We start from the raw sequence: 18,724 nt of genomic DNA on the forward strand, positions 1-18,724 counted from the left end.
ATTACAGCGTCTGGAGATGAATGACTGAGCCCATTTCTTCATTAATAGACTGACAGAAACATTGTGTACCAGAAATACACAGACCTTGAGCCAAACGAATACAATGAGAGGCTGATTCATTACAGAATATTCTATAAAGCAAGTCAGAGCAGTAGTCATGGAAACACTCTTAGAAGATAGTCTCCAATACTAGAAATTATGAACTAATGAACTCCTTAAGAACTACCTTCTTCACACTTGATTTATATATGGTGTAAATATGACCATATTTGTGGATTTCAGTGGAATTGGACATTGCTATTTCTCATTAGCTTTAGTTCAGTTGGACATTAATGAATCCAGCCGCAGGCCTTGAATGCTTAATTACTGCAATACAACAGTTGAATGCAGCAGTAACCAAAATGAACAGAATGACCATGAACTGCTGCTGCAAATTAATCACATACATATGATTCGCTTTAATTCATTGCAATTGCGAATCACTGCCTTTAGGATTAATCAAATGTTTTCTCTAATAATCAGTTCAGGCAGTGTTTTTCCAAATCTTGTATTGGACAATTTTGGTGAGCCTGTGCGAATTGTAGCCTCTGTTTCCTGTTCTTAGCTGACAGAAATGCCACCCATCTGGCACCAACAAAGTCACATAAATCCCCATTTCTTCCCCATTCTGATGCTCAGTTTGATCTGCATCAAGTAATCTTCACCACATCTAGATGCTGCCATGTGATTGGCTGATTAGCAATTTGTGTTACCAAGCAATTGAACAGGTGAACCTAATAAAATGGCTGGTGAGTGTACATGCACACACACACACACACACACACATGTGGTTCCTTTCTTCACTGCTGTTACAACACTTGCATCCCTCCACCACTAAAATGCCACAGAGCTGCAAATCAGCATATTAGAATGATTTCTGAAGGATCACGTGACACTGAAGATTAGAGTTATGATAGTTATGATGGTCAGTTTTGCCATTAAAGTAATAAATTACATTGTAAAATTTATTCAAAATAAATGTTAAATTATAATAATATTTCACAATATAACTTTTTACTCTATTTTTAATCAAATAAATGCAGCCATGGTGAGTATAAGAGGCTTTTAAATGGTATAGACTCTAAACTATATAAATAGCAGTCTCATAGCTTTCTCTCTCTCTTTTTTTTCCTATTTTAAAATTGTGCTAGAAATCAATATTTATGCTGTTTTGATTCATCTTGTACCTAGCTGGATGGTTTATGCCTTAGAAATCTTTATTGAAGAATTTTAGTGAATCCCTCTTGAGACAACAAATAAGAAAAATGCCTACGGAAACAACTTGAAGGTCACTGTTACATCATAATATTTACATTTGCTCATTTGCCAGACACGGTTATCTAAAGTGACTTACAGTGCATTCAAGGTGTACAACTTGCCAGTATGTGTGTTTCCTGGGTATCTGACCCAGCGCTTTGCTGTTGCTTGCACCATGCTTTACCAGTGGAGCTATAGGAACTACATAAATCTATATAGCCATAGTGTCATTTTCTGGAATGACCTGAGGCGTGTGACCTGAACTACTTTTCACTCTTAAAAATAGAGGTTCTTCAACAGTTCTTTGCAGCACTTTCGGTTCAGCAAAGAAACCTCTTATAATCAACCATTTTTTGCAGTAACAGACCCTTGAGTGGCTACATGGGTCTTTGGAGAGTTACTGATGTGACAAATAGGTTCTTCAGACCAGTGTATTGGTTTCTGGGTTCTTTAAAGCGCCAGTACATATCTACTTATTTTTTTTTATAGTTGTTTTATATACTTATTATTATTATTATTATTATTATTATTATTATTTAACTCTTTCCCTGCCACCAATTTTGAACATGTTGATGATTTTCACTCAGATTTGATGGACTTCAGCCTCTACAAAAAAAAAAAAAAAACTTTTATTTTAGCTTAAAGCATTCTTTTTTTAAAAAAAAAAAAAAAATCAACGCTTATAGGTAGGTTTCATAATAATCATACTGATTTGAAGATACATCTGTTAACATAAGAGCTTGTTTCTCCGTCACGTTCATGTGTGTTTTTGTTCAGGAGGTTTTGTACTCATTCAGGAGATGTCTAATAGCGCCCCCGATTGTATAAAAGTGAAAACACGAAAAGCATAAAAACTCGCCAATTTCGAGGAAAATAGTTTTTTTTTTAATTATTATTATTTATTTATTTTTTAACCTTTTGTCAATTAATTACAGTCAACATCTCCACAGCCAATTCTGAAGAATATGTGCGAGGAACATAGGTTGAAGAACATAATGAAATACTGTATAAGCTAGACTCAAGGTGATTAGCAAATATGATTAGCCAAATAATTAGATAATAAAGGTTGTTTTTGGATCTTAATAAGGCTTTCCTATAGTCTTTTGTGACTCTAATTAGATCCTTTATTCTTAAGAGTTATGTCCACTTACAGTACATCAAAACACAGTATAAATCTAAGATGACTTTAATATGGATTCGTTCTGGTCATAGGGGAATATTGTATGTAATTTCAGATGAATTTACATGTGAGAGCGAGAGATAAAGAAACACACATATACCCACTCGTACCCTCTGGCTGAAGCTGCACAGGAGTAATGCTCTCCTCTCTTAATAAACATGTCCACATCTCACATCCAAGTTGCACTAATATACCAGAGAGAAAATTGATGGCACATCCCTGATTTGTTAGCTGTTATTAATGGGGCAGGAAGGAAGGAAGTGTTCTGTGGCTGCCAGCACAATATCTGACCTCTGAGAGTGCATTAAATCAAGGCATTAAGGCCTGTGTTAATAAAAAGGATAGGAGAGGCGGAGCACCTCTGCCAAAACAAACATACCCCAGACATAACAAGCAAACAGCCCAGGCTTCCACCAGCACAGGAAGGAAAATTAATATTGAATTAATCTGCCATATTAGGGCAGAGACTTGCCGCAGTTGACTGAAATGTGAAGAAGATCTCTGCAGAGCCTCTGGATGAGCTCTGCTTAGAGCTATTTTGAAGCACATGTCCATCAAACGCTGTGACTCTAAGTGGTCGCTCTTGAAGTGTAAAGGTTCCAGTTAGTGGCAAAATTTATTTTACAGTGGGACACCAATGCAGAACCTTTTAATTTCCATCGTTCTTCACATAAAAAGCTACATACTTTCCAGAGGTGTCATGCTTTTTTTTTCTTTTTTTTTTTTTTTTTTGACAAGTGGATTATTATTATTATTATTATTATTATTATTATTATTATTATTATTATTATTATTATTATTATTTTTATTATTATTATTATTATTATTATTATTATTATTATTAATTTTTATTTAATCTTTAAACATTTCTGGGTTTGAATAATGGTCCAAATTTGCACTAAACAAAACTGTACAGTATGACTTATATCTAAAAATTAAAGGTCTATATTCATTGCCAGTGTTATTTTGGCATCCCTGATGTGCTATTACAGTTTTTGTTAATATTTTTAACTATATCTTATTTTATATATTCAGATTACTTTAATATAAAAAAAAAATATATTTATTTATTTTTTATATCAAAGTAGTATTTATTATTAGTATTATAAACTAATATGAAGTGAAAGTAACATTCAGCCAAGTATGGTGACCCATACTCAGAATTTGTGCTCTGCATTTAACCCATCCGAAATGCACACACACAGAGCAGTGAACACACACACACTATGAGCACACAACCGGAGCAGTGGGCAGCCATTTATGCTGCGGCGCCCGGGAGCAGTTGGGGGTTTGATGCCTTGCTCAAGCACCTAAGACGTGGTATTGAAGGTGGAGAGAGAGCTGTTCATGCACTACCCCCACCCACAATTCCGTCCGGCCCGAGACTCGAACTCACAACCCTTCGATTGGGAGTCCAACCCTCTAACCATTAGGCCACAACTTCCCCAATATACTATAATAATAGTGAACTATTATTATTATTATAATAATTTTTTTTGGTTTTAGATTATTTAATTGAAAAACTGAGAAATATTGCCTTGACAAATAGCTGATATAAACTTTTTTTTGTTTGTTTATTTGTTTTTGTTTAGTTTCAATTGTAGTTTTAGCTAGTGCATTCAACTCCTGTATATACTGGTGCTGTTAAAGAACTCATACAGGCTTTGTAGTTTAACCAAAAATAATTTACTCCAAAATCCATGTCATTTACTCTGGAAAACAATATAAAAAATAATTTTCAAATTACTTATTTGCATTCAACAAAAATATATAGTGATCAGAGATTATCAAGCTCCAAAGAAGAACAAAAGCATATGAAAGTGCAGTAATAATCCTCCACCTCTCATGTAGCTCTTAAATCTCATTCATGCTTCTTCATATTCATAGTGTTTGACTACGAGAGAAGTGACAACCATTTGGCATCACTTGATGTGACAGGTTGGTATATGCTTGCAGCTTGGAACAACATGAGTGTGAGTAAATTATGCCAGATTTCCTTATTTAGGTGAACTGATCTGTTAAGTGATGATACCTAGAACAACACCATTCTATGACCAACCTATAATGAAGCATCAATAACATTTTCAACCTCCAATCTCAGCCGACACTGTAAAGAAAAATTAATGAAAAAATAAAATAAAATGTACAAGAACCATTAAAGATTTAAAAGATTTCTACACAGATTGCACAGCAAGTGTCTCTATTAATGAAGCATTCAGAGATTTTGAGACAGATGTCTGTTTTCATTTTGACAGATATTGGATAAGAGTATGTGGGTGGAAATCATAAAAGCTCGCCTGGACCGCGTCTGATTGCCGCTGAGAATTTGAGCATTTCCTAAGACGGAATCAATGTGTAAAATCTAGTGACTTTGTCTGAAATATGTCTACCATAAGCACTCTGCGTCTGAGCTGTGGTCACTTTTAGTGTAACTTACAATGCTAAAAAGCACATGGACTGACGAAAATTTCTGTTATTGTGCTTGTGGCCACAGGAGGCTTGATTGCATTCATTATCACAACAGGACTGCTTCACTGAGTTTCCATAATCGGCAGAACACGTGGTGGACTTTGTTGTGTCTTTCATTTGAGAATAATACAAAAGGTAAAAAGAATTGTGCACAGTGTCAGGAACAGGATGAATAAGAGCTAAAAAGCAAAAGGGACATTTAAAGCACAGTGGGGCTTCCCTTGCTTTAGGCAGGTGGCATGTCGTTTCATTCCCATGTCACTCGCTGGTATATACTTCAGTTAACATAAATGTAATGCTGTCCAAACTTTTGAGTTTACTTTTAAGCACCCATATTCATGTGACCTTTCTTTTTAAGCCATCTATTCTATTACTACTTTCCAACATCACTGTGAATCTATGACATATACCAGTTCTCTTAGTCTTTAAGATATATTGGTTGCACATTTTAGAGCAGAATAATGTGTATCACCACATGTGGGATGTCAAGTGCCCTAAACAACAACTGTTTTAATCTCTGTGAACTTTTTTTTTTTTTTTTCTGCAGTGAATTCATTCCCTCAGTCCACAGACTAAAGTTGTCCAGGCAAATGCAGTACATAAGTGGTGTAAATTTAATCTAATATCGAATAAGCATAACACTTCTCAAAAAAAAAATTTGAAAGGGGACACAAAGATGTTTTGCCTTAATTAAGACCAAATATGCCTTCAGGTCTGGTGAGTTTGCTGGTCAGTCAAGCACACCAACACCATGGTCATTTAACCAACTTTTGGTGCTTTTGGCAGTGTGGGCAGGTGCCAAATCCTGCTGGAAAATGAAGTCAGCAACAGCAGAAGGGAACATGAAGTGCTCCAAAATTTCTCCACCTTTCCTCCAGACTCTAGAACCTTGGTTTCAAAATGAAATACAAAACTTGCTCTCATCTGAAAAGAGGACTTTGGACCAATGGGCAATCCAGTTCTCCTTCTCCTTAGCCCAGGAAAGACGCCTCTGGCATTGTCTGTGGTTCAGGAGTGGCTTAACAAGAGGAATACGACAACTATAGACAATTCCTTTAAACGTCTGTATGCCTTTATCCCAGCCTCAGTCCATTCCTTGTGAAGTTCACTCAAATTCTTGAATTGATTTTGCTTGACAATCTTCATAAGGCTTCGATTCTCTCGGTTGGTTGTGCATATTTCTTCCACACTTTTTCCTTTCACTCAACTTTCTGTTAACATGCTTGGATACAGCACTCTGTGAACAGCCAGCTTCTTTGGCAATGAATGTTTGTGGTGTATTCTCCTTATGAAGGGTGTCAGTGATTGTCTTCTGGACAACTGTCAGATCAGCAGTCTTCCACATGATTGTGTAGCCCAGTGAACCAAACTGAGAGACCATTTCAAGGCTCAGGAAATCTTTGTTTTGAGTTGATTAGCTGATTGGCATGTCACCATATTCTAATTAGGTGAGATGTTGAATTTGTGGGTTTTTGTTAAATGTGAGCCAAAATCATCACAATTAAAATAACCAAAGACTTAAAGTACTTCAGTCTGAGTGCATTGAATTGATTAATAATCATGCGATTGACCGTTGCTTGACCAGAAATTACGATCTGACCTTGAATTTCCCATTTAGGATTGTGATTAAAATCAAAACACATCTCTGCATGTTGTCTGTGCCCAAATACCACTTGCTGTAACTGACTGTATGCATCCCATCCTCAACATTCACAGCAGCCCAATGGTACTTGATGTCAGATAATCCCATCAAACATCACCATTCATAGTTACAAAGGTGGCGCAAATGGATGTGATGATAGTCAAATCCCAGAAACCCTGTGTGTATCCACCCCGCATGATAATCTTAGCATGACACAGTCAGCCAAAGGCGAATTCTAAGAGAACTAAGCAAACAAAAATTCACTGTCTAAATGTGCCTCAGCCCTAGGCATCTATCAACACTGAGAATGTTTTACAACACTTTGACACCTCAAACCATATACATAAAGGAAAGAACATCAGATATCTCTGTGAGGAGGTTAAGGAAAGAAGTAACTGTCAAAAAAACGCCAACGCGTTATGAAGAAATGGGCACATAACAAGCATCACAAACTACACTATCTGTTATTAAACACTAGGTATAACATTCCCTCCTCTGGCAACGCTCTGTTGGTTAACTAATTATCATGCCACATTCATTTTCTGCACCCCGAAGCGTTTGTTGGATTTACCCAATGTGGAGCGCGCATGTGTTCAGCCAGTATATTCCAAAACACAGCTCTCTGTGAGCAATTCAGCAGGAACTGTGTCTATGCAAACCCAAGGGCTGCTGGGGTCTCTTGATTTACATTCCACAGACTGCATCAGGAATTCTGAGACATTTCGCCTGTTAATTGGGAACAGCATGCACCGAAACAGATATGCACTGACACGTAAGCAAATAGCAGTGTCACAGGCGAGTCCCTAATTAGTGAGCGTTAATGACTACAACACATGCTTGACCATGGCCGTGATATTCTATCAGTCAGTAAACACAGCCATTTTTCTTCAGCCGCATCTTTCACGTATGATGGTCAGGCGTGTGTGTGTGCTTTGCATCGAGAGGCAGTCGTTGCGGCAAATGCTCCTTTCCATCCATCTAAGGACATGTTTACAAAGCTTTCATTTCTGAACGAATCTCAACCCAGCGCATGCGGCCCCAGCGTGACGTTGATTAGGAGGCTTGTCAGAAATAAACTGGAGAGCCCCATTCCTCCAAAAACCTGTATTCATTTAGTTCTGCCAAGTTATACAGTGCCACATCTCTGCGGGAAAATCCAGCATGACATAAGAGCGAATTTTGCCCTTTTAAAAGAGGGTTAATCTTTCTTTCTTTCCCACAGCAACCTCAATCTCTCTCCGGCCCGCATGGCTCTTGTGATCCCGGACTGCTGCAGTAAATTAAATTAAATAAACCCATTAGTTACAGCACTGCTACCTTCTCACCTCTGCCCAGATGCGCTTTCATGGTTTGTTGGCCTTTTAAAGTAAGCGAAGGACTGAGTATATCGAAGCTGTGACGGGAAAGTGACCTTGAATGAACAGAACAGAGATTTGGGTTCATTGTTAATCAGGATGATCACCTAAACCTATGTGTGTTAACACATTTCCAACTGTGTTTTCCAGGTTAATAATGAACACGTATCCAAAAAGTAAATCATACTTGAGGTGCCCTCAAATATGTAGAGACAGGCGAGAGGAAAAATGGGGGTGGATGGCTGTGAAGAATGAGTCTGCGTCACTGCAAACACGTTAAAATGTGTGGAATGAGTAAGTGAGTAGAGATCACCAATCCGGCAACACGCTGGCAGCCTGAGCAGCACGTCTGAGGGGAGAGAGACTTATTTCATAATTTCTTTCACATTATATCATTCCGTCTGTTGTTTAAAATCATGAAAATGTGTATTAACTTGAGATAAAAGAAGGAAAAAGTGACTAAAGCTGGGAGAGGATTTAAAGTGGTTCAGTGGCAAACAAAGACCATTTAAAGTACCTCAACTAGTTGAATAAGTTTCTCTCAATTTCAGAATTCGCTTCATAAAAACAGCATACTTCATTTTTATACCTTATTTTGAACACTGCAGGTAACCAAAAAGGTTTACTTTAACACAAAGTTTCTTCGAATTCTTGAAAAACAGCACAAACACAGAGAGGTGCAATATAGTGCAACAGTTGGGTTCTGGAAGTAAAAATCCTATTCTTTTGCTGTGGGAAAACTGCAACAATTCTATAGAAAACTTTCAAGACATACTGTACATACTATGATCTCATTAAACAATGCATGTTTCTGTTCAAGCTGTCAGTCGGAATAAATTGTCAGATTCGGAAAGATGGAAAATAGGATCAAATTGCAACATAAAACATTTATTAACTAACAAAACAAAAGTAAATCCAGGCAAAGGGAGACATGGACAACAAATAGTAAATAGATACATGAGGTGAGGTGGGCATGAACTGAAAAATGCACATGTAGCATCGACAAGGGACTGTGTAACAACCATTTTAAGTTTTATTTAAGACAGAGAAGACCACTACAGTTGTTTATGATTTTATATTTGAGCAAAAAAAAAAAAAAAACACTGGAGGTAAACGTACTACTGTTCATCATAAGTTACAATCATTGTCAAAAATTAAATGTAGTTTAAATGCATTATAGAAAGCAAAACTTGACATCTTTTTTAGTTTTAATAGGCAGGCACAGAAAAAAAACAAAGCATGTCAACAAAACATGGCCCAAACTGACATCTCACATGCCAACAATCCAAATTACCCCAGGAAAACAATCTCCTTCTGAAACTCCAATTAGCAATTAACATAATCCTCAAAAGCATCCTTTTTCATCTCATCAGCTCAGGCCAGATCTCAAAGGACTCTTGGCACATGTGGCAGCTGCTGCATAAAAACTATTGTGAGTTGAGCTGATACTGCGCAACATTCTCATGTGGGGTTTGATTAATGGTGTATGCATATAATTGATGGCGGGAAACTTGACACCTCGATAGACAATGGCACAGGCAAAATACCAAAAAACACATTCAAAGTCACATAAGAACAGGATCTAAGCACCAGAACTCAGTGTGTTGAAACTGTTGCAGTCGGTTTACACTTCCAAAATACTGTCCCTACATTGCTTCACACTATGCTAAAATTATTCTAGCTGAATACCTCATGGTGGTTCCAGGCAAGGAAAAGCGCATTAATAAATAAACAACAGTAAGCAATGAGAAACTTCAAAGGTTATGGGACAATCACAGCAAACAAGCTTCTGGAAGCCATTGAGTGTGTTTGTCTTTGTTTGTGACAGTGACTCAGGGGTGTTAAAAGAGGAATTAGCTCACACCTACGGAGTGTAAGCACATCTCACCACCATAATTGAATTATGCCTGTCACAATCTTCTAAGCTGTGTATATTATTGAAGAGACGGGTGGTGTGAGCTATGTCACAGATCATTCACCAAGCAGCGTTGCTAAATAGCTGCCTTTCTTGTTTGTTTTTTCACATTCGGTTGTTCGCAAAATGGGAAAAACCTTAATTTGCAATTTGTCATTCCCCTGGTAAACTGTTAAAAGAATAGTTCAGCTGAAAATTTTTAATTTGTCACACTTTGTTTAAATTTCTCTCGCTGGTCCAAAACCATATGGTGTTATTGTTTCCACGGGACACAAAAAGTTTAGAGCAGCAAGTTTTTAGAGAATATCTGCAGAGAACAAGTTCACAGTGAACCAGTGCTGTCAAGACCAAAAAAGATGCAAAAAAAGGCATCACAAAGGATTGTAAGAGTAGTCAGTGTAACTTATTTCATGTCTTTTGAAGCCAAATAATAAGCTTTTCTGAGGAACAGACTTGGAAATGTGCTGCATGTACCACATTAATGCCACTTTTGAATTTTTAAAAGAGATAATTCAGCCTAAAATGACAATTCTGTTAACATTTATGGCCATTGCACGCTGAGTCTGACAATTTTGTCCAATCTTTTCGCATGTTAAGAAATAAATAAACCTCATGTTATGTCAATCAAATTTACACATTGCCTCAGAAATATTTGTCTGTCATAAAACAATTCAGATCGGGTTAGAATTTTTTCAGTTTTTTTGGCATCCGTAGCAAGCATTTTGAGAGGTGTTTTGACAGTTCAGAGCCACCATACAAGCGAACGCCACAATCCAGAATCGCGATTGTCAATTTCATCCACTTCCCTATACTACCTTCTTTTTCTTTTTTTTAAAAAATCGTGAGGACAACAAACTTATCCTCGCTTCTTGAAGACTCCATTAAGTTTAGCATTTTATCTGAATTTTTTTTATTTTTCATACAAAAAAACACATCAACCTCACGTTGTTCCAAACCCATAACCCATGTTCAAAACATGTGATCGAAACACAAATGAAGAAATTTTTATTTATCCTGAGAAATATCTGTCCTCTCCACCAAAACGGTCATGGTTTAAAAAGTTCATAAAGTAATCTATACATATCAAGCTGTTCAATACAAGTTTTCTGAAGGGAAACAATTACGTTATAAAATGAGCAGATTTTATGCTTTTATTCAGATTCAAACATTGATCAATGCACATACAAATACAGCTTATCAAATATGATCAATAGAAGGACAAATGTGCTTGACTGGTGCATGAGAACCAATAATGTTTGTTCTTGCATTTGACACGAAGGCACAGTGGAGGGATAGAAATATCTCAGATTTCATTAAAAATATTATCTTTGTCTGTCAATGAACAAATTAACACATAAACAAAACTCCAAAAAGGTTTGGGATGCCATAACGGTGTTTCATTTCAGGGTGAACAAACCATTTAAGGTTGACAGATGTGGTCACTATACATCTGTTATTGTGTGTCAAGAGCTGCATAGCAATTCTTCCAAATTCCTGCAGGAAAATAACAGCATATAAATGTAAAACAACAAGAAGGTGAGAAAACCATGACAGAAGTTTCACTTTGGTTGGAAACTATTCCTTTAACTAGAATCCTTTATCTGTCAGAGCCATATGTGTATTAGGATTTCTGTGTTCTCTGTCAGATGTCACAGAGAGATGCAGGTGAAGCCATGTGTCACATTCCTAGCAGGGATTCAGAGGTTTTTTTTTTCATCCCCACTGCTCCTCTGAGGAAAAGTAACGCTCTGCTATGATAAATGTCAGGTCAGAGGAGCAGCCGTGAGACACGCTGGAAGCCGAATATTTGCCCTCACTGCGTGACTTCAGTATGTCAAAGTTCCTGTTTGAACTGCATTAGCTTGTTTTGGGGTCTATCTTGAGCCTGTAGTACTTGCTCAATATGCAAAAAAAAGGTGCAGCAGGAAATGCAGGGAGAAAATTGGAATCTTGTCAAGTATGATTGACATGCCTATTTGTCCTAGGGAATTCTTATTCAGAGAGATTTTAAGATGACTGTAAACCAGCTCTTTGTCGAATGAAATCATTGTTCCTTTTGACTGGAAACACATCATGGCAAATCTGTGTAAAGTAAATAATCCCTGGAAGAATTCTTTTAAGCTGAAATGACTTAAGTTTACTCTTTATTTTAGGCTCAAAATAAACAATTTAATACTCGAGGCAGTGGCTGACAATGTGGGGCTAAAAAAAAGAAAAAAAAGAATCAAAGCTTAACCAGCCTCCATATTTGCTTTGCAACAAGGACAAGGTTTAGTTTCTCATGCACAGACACAAAGTGATCATAATCTGTGTGTTAATGGCAGATTCTGCAAAGATGCCAATATTTGAATGGCTGCAAATTAAATTGACAAATTAGATTCTTAGCATAACTAGATTATACTTGTGGAATTGGCTGAAGATCATCTCTTCAGAAACTTTCTAGCAGGATTCAGCCCAGCAGGCAGCAAGGATGTCTGTCAGAAAGAGCGAGGCGTTGAGGGTTGAGTAAGAAAAGATGTACTGCAGAATCTTGACGGAGGGTGGATTTTCCTCTCTCAGCCCTCAAAGATAAAACGCTGTGATTCCATGTACAGCTCTGGTGCCGCAAAAGAAATGAACTCGAATAACCCCGAAGGCCGACCTCTGAGTAAATTCCACAAAATGAGCTCACATTTCACCTTGATTCTTTAGGCCACAGAGAACCTTTCTCATAGACTGCGGCACCATGTGAATACTTACACCTTAATGCTCTTTGACTTTAATTGAACTGTCAAGACTGCTGTCTAGAATTGTTTCCGGAGGACCAAACAATATGCGCGTGCCTCTTCATGCAACCCAGAAAGCTGGATCCCGGAAGATGCCTACATATCATCAATATGTCAAAACAAATAATAGCACAAGTACATTTGCAATTTTCAACCATCAACAGTGCAGGAATTTCGGCAGCTGTATGGAATGGCACAATGTTCGCGTCTAGCCAAAAGACGACTTGAAGGGCGATAAACGTGAAGTGCCAGAACAGAATTTCCTGTAGTCACTGGGCTCACTTGTGCTGGTGAATTTAATTAAGTGGAAATAGGGGATCAAGACAGACCTGACTGCAGCGGTCCACTCACTCTCCACAGGCACAGGGGCATGCTGCTAATTAAAAGTTTAATTCCATGACTGCCGTCCTTGCATGCCTTGGCAGAAGCTTATCGGGAGCAGGCAGATTGGGGCATCCCAGGGAGGTGCAGGGGCTAGGCTATATGTAGAGAGATGGTATCCTGCTTGAGCTTGGAAGCGGCCCACCTCCTCTCACAGCTTTGAGCCAGCAGTCAGGAGGCGAGAGTCGGGTTGAACTGCAGCGTGGCATGTTGAGACAAGGTAAACAAGGGATAAATAGAGGGTTTGGGTTCTGTCCTGCATCGCTCACCAATGGATCTGTCAGAGTCTGTCAGAGGCTTGTGTCACTGCTTATGACAGGAAAGAATCAATGCTGCATGCTGTTCATACTCCTCAGAAACTTGCAAATGATGTGCTATACCCAGTGGCCCTTAAAGTATTAGGACTATTAAGCCACACTTAAAAATGTCTGTTTTTCATCGCATTACAAGTCAAAGCAAGTGACATCTGCAATCAAATAGCGCTGGGGCTTTTCTCACAGATAACTTTTTTAAAGCTATTTTTAACGGTGTCAGGGAACCTGTCAATTCTCAATAGGTTCACACAGGTGTTCTATCAGAGAAACCAAAAGGTGAAGTGAAGAAAAGAAAAGTGATGAGCTACATTAACTATAGACATGATCAACTAACGTCTGAACCCGAGTGTTCAAATGCTAAATTCTAGTAGATCTGACTTTTTATAACTAGAACAATGCGTGGGCTTCAGCAGTGAATAACTCTCACCGATCAGAATATATTTTATTTCCAACAAAACGGAAGATAACTTTGTGCAATGCTGATCTTTGCTATCTCTTGAAAGGCCACCTCTTTTACAGGTTTGCAACTGGACAAAAAGATGGAAAAAAAACTCTTGTCAGGTCAAATAGCTGAAGGATCACCAGCTCTGAATATTGTGTGGGGGCTATTGAATAGAATGAATAACAGATCAGAGAAACCTGTCAAATGTTGCGAATGTCCTCTTATATATACACACACACATTTTTTTTTTTTTTTGCAAAACATAATAACCACATACTGTAACACACATTATATAGCATATTTGATTCTTGTAACTTTGCAAAATATAAACTATATTATCACCCTGCACTAACTGGGATTTGGAATGCTCAAAAATAGCAATGTTTTGCCCTACAAATGGCTTACTTAAAAGTTGTCTCTGCATATTGAGGCTTTTAACACTGCAAAAATTACACACTTCAGCTTTAACACTCTCCTTTTTACCTTCCTGCACTCCTTTAATCTAAGAGTGAAACCCAACAGTGGCGCAATTAGTCTAATGATGCCAAGCTATTATTATTCGACAGAGGGAATGCATTACCCACTCAGTCAAAGTGAGGCTTCTTTTAAAAGCAGACAGGAGTTTAACAGAGCATCCAGTCCTCCCTGACAAGCCTTTTAAACAGAGCATCAGGCTTTAGAAGAAGGAGCACCATCACATTTCAAGACTGAAAAGACTACTTAACTTCTCTTGATATATATATATGCCAAGCAAATGAAGTCCAAAAAGCCTTTACCGCTGGATATTTATTCATGAAGGCTTTAAAATGTAAAACTGGCTTGTCTCTGCATCTTTGCATAAAGAATATTTGTAAACCAAGATGCCTTCTTATGCATATTAAAGGGGACAGACCAGCTTAACATCACAACTGACTCACTTTCCATGTTGTTCCTAACCTGTATGACTTTCTTTCTTCTGTGGAATATAAAAGAAGATAACTGTTCTGTCCTTGCAAAGTCAATGGGTCAAACAACATTGAGTTTCAATGTACATTGTATAACAATTTACGAGAACCAACAATGTTTGGTAAACAAAAATGCAGTAAATAAAACTATTGTCTTTCTACTTTAAAATTTCACATGTAATTCAATGTGTTACTTGCTGTTTCTTTATAATTATTTGTGAAATTTTTATTTTTTTCCACAGTATATAGGCAGAAACAGAGCACATTCACATTTTCAAAATATCTTCTTGTGTTCCAAGGAACAAAGAAAGTCATACTGTTTTGCAAATGACAGGAGGGTGAATAAATTGAATTATTTACTATAATAATTCTTTACCTTAATGAACTACACATTTCACATGTTTAAGCTTTACAGCCACAGCTAAGTGTGCAATGAGCCACTTCTGCAAATGCAAATCATCTTGCAAGCATTTGGTGAGATTTCGGTCTTAAAAGCCAATATTAAAACACAAATGTTGCATGCATGTTGTGATGTTTCATGTCATCAAATTCAAAGTCAATTTAATATCATCACATTCAAGGTCCATTTAATATCTTGTCAAATAACATTTTGTTTAAATACAGTTTATTAGCAATTAGTTATATATATTTTTTAGCTACATTTAACCCCTCAGTTGGCACTTTGACTAATTGCACATATAGCCAGATATTTATTGCACATGTAATGTTGTTTCATTTGGTGAGTATGGTAGGCCATTACATATTTGATATTCGTCCAAGCTACATGTCATGTTCCAATCGCATGTAGAAACAAATTTAAGGCAGCTTAAGGGATTTTCTAAAACACACAAGCACTCTTACGTGTTATTTATATAAGCTTGTCATCCCCCGGTCTAATGAGTCCCACACAACGACTGTAATGAAACAGCTCGCATTAACAGCCAGGCAAATGAATGAATGTTACGAGTTCTGCTCGCTCTGAAGTGAATTGCGGCAGATGTTGCCTGGCCTCAAAGCTCTGAGTCACAGCCCAAGGCTAGCAGATCCAAGCGGATCCAGCACACGCCGCAGCATGGCTTAATGCTCATTCACTCTCTACCCTTCAGACGCTATTTGTACAGCTTCTTCTTACCATAGGCAACTGCTCGGCTGAATGATGTTAGGTCTATGTAGAAAAGCACTCCAAAGAAAAACAGCCTGACTGTAATAACCTGCCTGCACTGGTTCTGATTGTAAATAGAGTGGAGAGATAAACTAGGAAAATAGTAAACTAGGAAATATCGCAGACCGATGAGTCAAAGCATGTTAAGGATGTGTATGTGAAAGTATACATACACCTGAGTAAGCACCTCAGGATTTGAGCACACCTGGGAGTCCGGAGCCCAGGCGTGCTGAAAGAGCTCAACAGAACATTCACTGCACCTGGCTCTACTGAGAAGTGATTTCGAACATGCATTCGGCGTGAAATGAAACAGTCATGCTGCTGTAGTAATTATGTTGAAGCTGGACAAAAGTATCTACTGCAGCCAGAGGCTAGGGTTGCTTTTGAATCATCACATATGTATAGTTTACTGACTAACTGACTGACTAAAGCATCTCTCAACTACGAAATGGGAGACAAAAGCAGATGACCAAGACTATATTGAGTGTAGACATACTCAAAAGCAGTACGTAGGCCTACAGAAGTAGCATTTAATTCCGATCAGCCCTGATCAAAATATTTTTTTTGTCAAATAAAGATGTATACTATTTCTTATTTTACGATTGTACTAAACTTGTACCTAAGATGTATATAACATGTACATTCTTAAGTCTTCAAAAGCTTTGATCATTGGTATAAATAATAAGACATTTGTACTAAACTAGTGTTCTTCAGAATTACTTGACCATTTTGAAAAATTCAATAATGGTATATATATATATATATATATATATATATATATATATATATATATATATATATATATATATATATATATATATGATTGTTTGGCTGATATACGGGTAAATAACAAGCTCATTGACCATATGCTCTGCCCAGATCTATCAAATTATAAAAAAATTGCTTTTTTAATTTCAGATTAAATTATTACTTTTTGCATCAGTAGTTTGGCATAATATTTCACTATTATTTACGAATAAATTAGCAACTAAAAATAATAATGTAATAAAAGTATTACAAAAATTACCCCATAAAAAAAAAAAATCAGTCGAGAAGCAAGTCATTTTGTTGTCATGTGTGTGTGTTGTTTGCAAATTAATAATAATAATTATTAAATAAATAATATAACAAATAAATCAACTGTTTTGAAAAAAAAACTTAACTTTTTCAAAAGCATGTTAAACTAAAATCAGGAAAGAAATGTGATTTCCATTAACTTTAAACTAGATTGTTATCATGATCACAGACATCGTTATCTGTCATTTAACAACACAACAGAGAAACCTGAAGGGCGCACCTGTACCAGTCCAGCCCCCTCTCGTAGTTCCTGTCAAAGAAGTGCGGCTCATTCCCAACGGCTCGAACATCAGGATGAACCCGCAAAGCTTCCAGCAGAGCCCTTGTCCCCCCTTTCTTCACTCCGATTATAATGGCTTGGGGCAATTTTTTAACCCCGTAATCCGAGGTGCAGTTCACCGCTCTCCGAAGCTCGCTGTCCGTGGTGCTGAATTCCGGGTGCTCGTGCTCTCCAGCAGCAGCGGCGGCGCGCGACATCATGCTGCTGGTTGTAGCCGCCTGAGCTCGCGCCCATCCCGCCGTCCTCGTGTCGATCCCCACGCTATTTCTAACACTCGAGACAGCGATAGTTTGCTCTGTAGACGTTCTATCGATGAACTCCTCGTCGAGGTAGACCTGGGAAGAGGAGGAGTAAAGTTTTTCCCTCAGTGTAACAAAAGTTGTTTCCTCTGTCACTAGCCTCCCCTGATAAACGTAGTTCTCCTGGAACTGGAAGGAGTTGTAACAGCTCATCAAGCTATAGAACAGATATGTGACAGAAAGAGAAAGGGTGAACATGAATAAGATCTTCCGGGGCACTTTAGAAGTAAAAACCGAAGTGCTGGACCAAAATGCCATCTCTGATAGCAGCGACCCTCTCAGAGAAGTGGCCAGACATGTTTTCACCCCAAGTCTCGCATGGACACTCAACAACAATAATCCGTCACCATCAACACCGCAAACATCTGAAAGTGCGAGGAGCCCCGCGCACTCCACGCGCGCTTCACTTGAGGAAAACGGAGCGTTAAAATTCCAGAAGAACGTCTTGAGTATCGATTTCTTATTCCGACGCTGACAGCCTTTGTCACAATTGATCGGATCGAACTTGCAGATGAGAACGGCTGCGGTCGGGCGTCCTTCCAAACGAGCAGCCCGCTTGGACTGAGGGTGATGCTGCTGCTGATGGAAGTCTTGTCATCTTAGAAGAAAAGGGGCCAAGAGATAGCAAAGTCTCTGAAGTGATGTGCAGGGCACGTCTTCCCCCGATACCGCTTCTGGAGTGCGGTTTTGACACCGCTGTCCTTCACACAGCTGATTTCAAGTGGCAATTGGCGCAAACGCTGGATCTTAATCCAAACGAGGTGCTGATGTTGTATCACGCAGTCATCCTCCCACTGCTAATCCACTAACTTTGAGCGCTGGAGAGTGAGCAGCCTCGCCATAAATATTAATTGACTGCTCTCAGTGGCTGAGAGTGCAGCGCGCAGTCTTAACGCCTCGTGTTGATTGGTAGACGTGATGCGCGCATCAGCCTTGGGCTCATCCAAAAACCAGAATAATACTACAGTAAGAAACTGGTGCTGCGCCAACCGCTTTCTACAAGACGACTGAGGAGGAAAACATTAGACACGCTTGTAATTATTACAGTTGAAACAAAAATACATTCATATGGTCCTATCAAAATACAAAAGAATGTGCTTTATTTCATAATAAAATATTTGAAACTAACAGATTAATATTTATATTGATTTATAATATTGATATTTAATTTATTATATCATTCAACTCTTCTAATGTTACAAA

The 18,724-nt window shown here is 38.0% G+C and overlaps 1 protein-coding gene across 1 annotated transcript in view; it reads right to left on the reverse strand.

Moving 5' to 3' along the window:
* Window positions 1-18,283, reverse strand: part of hs3st4 (heparan sulfate (glucosamine) 3-O-sulfotransferase 4) — an 85,292-nt gene extending 67,009 nt beyond the window's left edge. The window contains exon 1 of the mRNA XM_052550708.1: window positions 17,163-18,283. Coding sequence (XP_052406668.1) covers window positions 17,163-17,779 — 617 coding nt within the window. The 5' untranslated portion in view covers window positions 17,780-18,283. The remainder of the gene's footprint in view (window positions 1-17,162) is intronic.
* Between the last annotated feature and the right edge of the window lie 441 nt (window positions 18,284-18,724).

Source organism: Carassius gibelio, chromosome A3 (genome assembly GCF_023724105.1).
Source record: "Carassius gibelio isolate Cgi1373 ecotype wild population from Czech Republic chromosome A3, carGib1.2-hapl.c, whole genome shotgun sequence".
Taxonomy (NCBI): Eukaryota; Metazoa; Chordata; class Actinopteri; order Cypriniformes; family Cyprinidae; genus Carassius; species Carassius gibelio.